Source organism: Protobothrops mucrosquamatus, unplaced genomic scaffold (genome assembly GCF_001527695.2).
Source record: "Protobothrops mucrosquamatus isolate PMUCROS unplaced genomic scaffold, P.Mucros_1.0 scaffold859, whole genome shotgun sequence".
NCBI classification, from domain to species: domain Eukaryota; kingdom Metazoa; phylum Chordata; class Lepidosauria; order Squamata; family Viperidae; genus Protobothrops; species Protobothrops mucrosquamatus.
Window position 1 is genome coordinate 184,777 of NW_015387114.1, and position 3,820 is coordinate 188,596.

The following is a 3,820-nucleotide window of genomic DNA, read 5'->3' on the forward strand; positions in this document are numbered from 1 at the left end:
CCCCCACTTTGGCTGACTTCGCCGCCGTACCTGACAGCACTTCCATGCTGCGACCCTCCCCGGCGCCGCTTCCCGCCACTCGTTGCTCGCCCCTTTCCTCGCCCGGACCTTTTATAGCGGCTGGCCACGCCCCCTGTCCTCGCGCCGGCCCGGGATGGAGGATTGCGACAGGCTGAGGTCACCTACAGCCCGCCTCCTGCGTGGGACCGAAGTCTGCACCCCCGCCCCCCTCCCTTGCTTTGGGCAGGAATGGGCGGCTTGCTTAACCAGCGGAGGAAAAGGGCGCCTTGGATGGATCAAGGAAGAAAGGGGGGTGGCGGGGGTGGGGCAGCTTCCTTTCCTCCCCAGGGGAGAAAGGAAACAATAGTTCGTTTTATGGAGTTGTTAAAAATTGAACACACATCCCCCCCCCCAATAGTCGAAGTTCTCTGGGTGGTTTCCAGTAATACAAAAAAAAACAACGAGAAAATAGTACAGGATGGAATAGAATAAAAAAAAAAAACCCCGCATAAACTAGAAAGCGGCAGGGCCTTCCTTGAAAAACTGGAAAAGTATGATTCAGATATAAATAAAAGCCCGTGTAGAAGCCTGAGGGAAATACAGAAAGGTCATTGCAAGGTGGTGAAATGATGCCCGAGGCCTCTCTTGAGGGAAGGGGTTCCCCTCATGGGATGCCACTCCAGAAAAAGCTCTGGGAGACTCCAAAATTATGGAACTACAAGGAAGGAAGGGACTGTATTGTCTTTACTGAAAGGAAAATGGCTCTGGGTTGAAAATAATTCAGAGAGTGAGATGATGGAGGAGGAGGAGGAGGAGGAGGAGGAGGAGGAGAAGAAGAAGAAGAAGAAGAAGAAGAAGAAGAAGAAGAAGAAGAAGAAGAAGAAGAAGAAGAAGAAGAAGAAGAAGAAGAAGAAGAAGAGGAGGAGGAGGAGGAGGAGGAGGAGGAGGAGGAGGAGGAGAAGGAGGAGAAGGAGAAGAAGAAGAAGAAGAAGAAGAAGAAGAAGAAGAACCTAATAATAATAATAATGATAAAGTTGGAAGGGACCTTGGAGGTCATCTAGTCCAACCTCCTACTCAGGCAAGAAACCCTATACCATTTCGGACAAATGGCTGTCCAGTTTCTTCTTAAAAACTTCCAGTGTTGGCGCATTCACCACTTCTGGAGGCAGGTTGTTCCACTGGTTAATTGTTTTAACTGTCAGGAAGTTTCTCCTTAGTTCTAGGTTGCTTCTCTCTTTGGTTAGTTTCCACCCATTGCTTCTTGTCCTGCCTTCAGGCACTTTGGAGAATAGCCTGACTCCCTCTTCTTTGTGGCAGCCCCTGAGATATTGGAACACTGCTATCATGTCCCCCCTCATCCTTCTCTTCGTTAAACTAGACATACCCAATTCCAGCAGCCGTTCCTTATATGCTTTAGCCTCCAGTCCCCTAATCATCTTTGTTGCTCTTCTCTGTACTCTTTCTAGAGTCTCAGCATCTTTTTCACATTGTGTTGACCAAAACTGGATGCAGTATTCCAAGTGTGGCCTTACCAAGGCATTGTAAAGTGGTATTAACACTTCACGTGATCTTGATTCTATCCCTCTGTTAATGCAGCCTAGCACTGTGTTGGCTTTTTTGGCAGCTGCAGCACACGGCTGGCTCATATTTAAATGATTGTCCACTAGGACTCCGACGAAGAAGTTACTATATTCTTGCAAAATTAAGACTATAAAAGTACTTCATCTATTTCTTAAGTGGGAAAAAATCTTTTAGGTAAATTGAATTGTTCTGGGTTGGGGGAAACAAAAAAGAAAGGTGGTAATATATTTTTGCCTCTTCTTATAGTACACTTTTTTCTGTTTTCCCAATGCTAAAAATAGAAACGGAAACTGCAGGGGAAAAAAAAAGATAAGCTGGGTGGTTCAAACTTGGATGGGAAAACACCAAGAAGTCATGGGACACCGGGAAGTCATAAAAAAAAAAAATTCTTGCACAGAACATTATCTAAATGTCTACGTTGTCACCTTAACTGAACTCAGAGTTGATAATAAATATAATAAAATTATCTTTTTATACTGTACTCACATCCTGCCTTTCATCCACATTGCTAAAGGGATGGGGCCGATGAATCACAATATGAAAAAAAGATAAAAACTGCAAATCTTAATAACTCTTCAGTAAGTTACCGTAAAGNGCCAAAGTTAGCTAACATTAAACTTTTACTACAGCCGGGAAACTGAGGTAATAGTCCTCCTAAGGTAATCCAGTAATAATTATGATGTTAGGGGGCAAATTTCCACTTGAAACTTCTGTTATATTGTTGCTCTGCTTTACACCTGCTAAACTATGGTTTGAGTAAACCATAAATGGCTCAAGTTCCCTCCTTCAAATAAACATTTGCTCATGATTAACAAAATGTTAAACACAAATTCAACAAAAGGCTTGGCAGCTTGGTAATGTGTGTGACTGCAGCCATGGCATTACATGAGCTCTTCTGAATGATGCATGCAGAGGATAAATATGATGATCTTTTTACATTCATGAAATACATTTGACTAAAAAAGCAGCTTGGCCATCTTCCTGCCAGCACTTGTGTCTCATTGACCTGGATTCATCCCACCAGCAAAAGATCATTTACAACAGCCATAATCCTTAACGGTATTTGGAGCTTTGCTATTTTCAAGAAGTGACTGCATGCGCTGCTGACCGTGCTGCGGGAAAGGCAGTGGTTCAACCGGTAAAGTCCCTCCCTCAGCTTCCTAAATAACTTCAGAGAACCCAAAGCACAGGTCTCTCTCTGTCTTTTACAAAAAGCAACTGTAAAAAAACCACAGAAAGTCGGTAATTCTTGTCAAACACGGTATCAGGAAGGAAGGAAGGAAGGAAAGAAGGAAGGAAGGAAGGAAGGAAAGAAGGAAGGAAGGAAGGAAGGAAGGAAGGAAGGAAGGAAGGAAGGAAGGAAAGAAGGAAGGAAGGAAGGAAGGAAGGAAGGAAGGAAGGAAGGAAGGAAGGAAGGAAGGAAAACCAGATCTCGGAAAAACGCTCAGTTCCCACGACTTTGTAAAGAGAAATGTCGTGGGTGTGGTACCTGGCCACGCAAAACCAAGCTGTGTGGCTTTGTTGACAGTCCAATACAGTAAGTAGAAAATGCAAAGCAATTGGATCAATTGGGAACGCACGCTTCACTTAAGCACCAGTCATCCGGGGTCGTGTGAACCCGGCCACCGAGCTGCCAGAAGGGTCCAATGCAGCCTCCAGTCCTTCATCCCAAGAATCGCCTTTTCGGTGAGATGGGCGGCATAGCCAATCAAATCAAATCAAATCAAATCAAATCAAATCAAATCAAATCATAAATCAATCAATCAATCAATCAATCCCGTTGGCTTTTCCCTTCAGCTGGCCAGACGAACAGGGAACGAAAACTGGGGGGAAACTTCGCCCGAGAAGGACCCGGCTGCCGCCCACCTCCGCTGCTTCGCCAGCCCGCTCCGCTTTCGGCAAGTTTCGCTCCCTGGTACCCCGATTCGACCTTCGCGGCGGAACCTGAGCCGGCGTTTGTGGCAGCGCCCGGGACACGCGCGATGCCTCCCCCCTCGATCAGCCAGCCTCCGGCGAGCTTGCCACCGCCGCTGGGCACGAGATGGCAGCGCTCCAGAACCGCGAACGGCGGCGGGTAAAACGCGAAATCGTCTCGAACCCCTTCGAACCGAACCTTCCCCCGTCCCTCTTCGCGGGAGGAGACGACACCTGGAGACTCCGAGGAAAACTTTGGGAAAGCACGTGCTGTGCTTCGCCTCGCTACCCACCCCCCCTTCCCCGGTTTCTCCCTGCCCCCCCC

The 3,820-nt window shown here is 46.9% G+C and overlaps 1 protein-coding gene across 1 annotated transcript in view; it reads right to left on the minus strand.

The window, feature by feature from the left end:
• LOC107290237 (cardiotrophin-1-like) overlaps positions 1-46 on the minus strand; it is a 10,180-nt gene extending 10,134 nt beyond the window's left edge. Inside the window, exon 1 of the mRNA XM_015819102.1 lies at positions 31-46. Coding sequence (XP_015674588.1) covers positions 31-46 — 16 coding nt within the window. The remainder of the gene's footprint in view (positions 1-30) is intronic.
• Between the last annotated feature and the right edge of the window lie 3,774 nt (positions 47-3,820).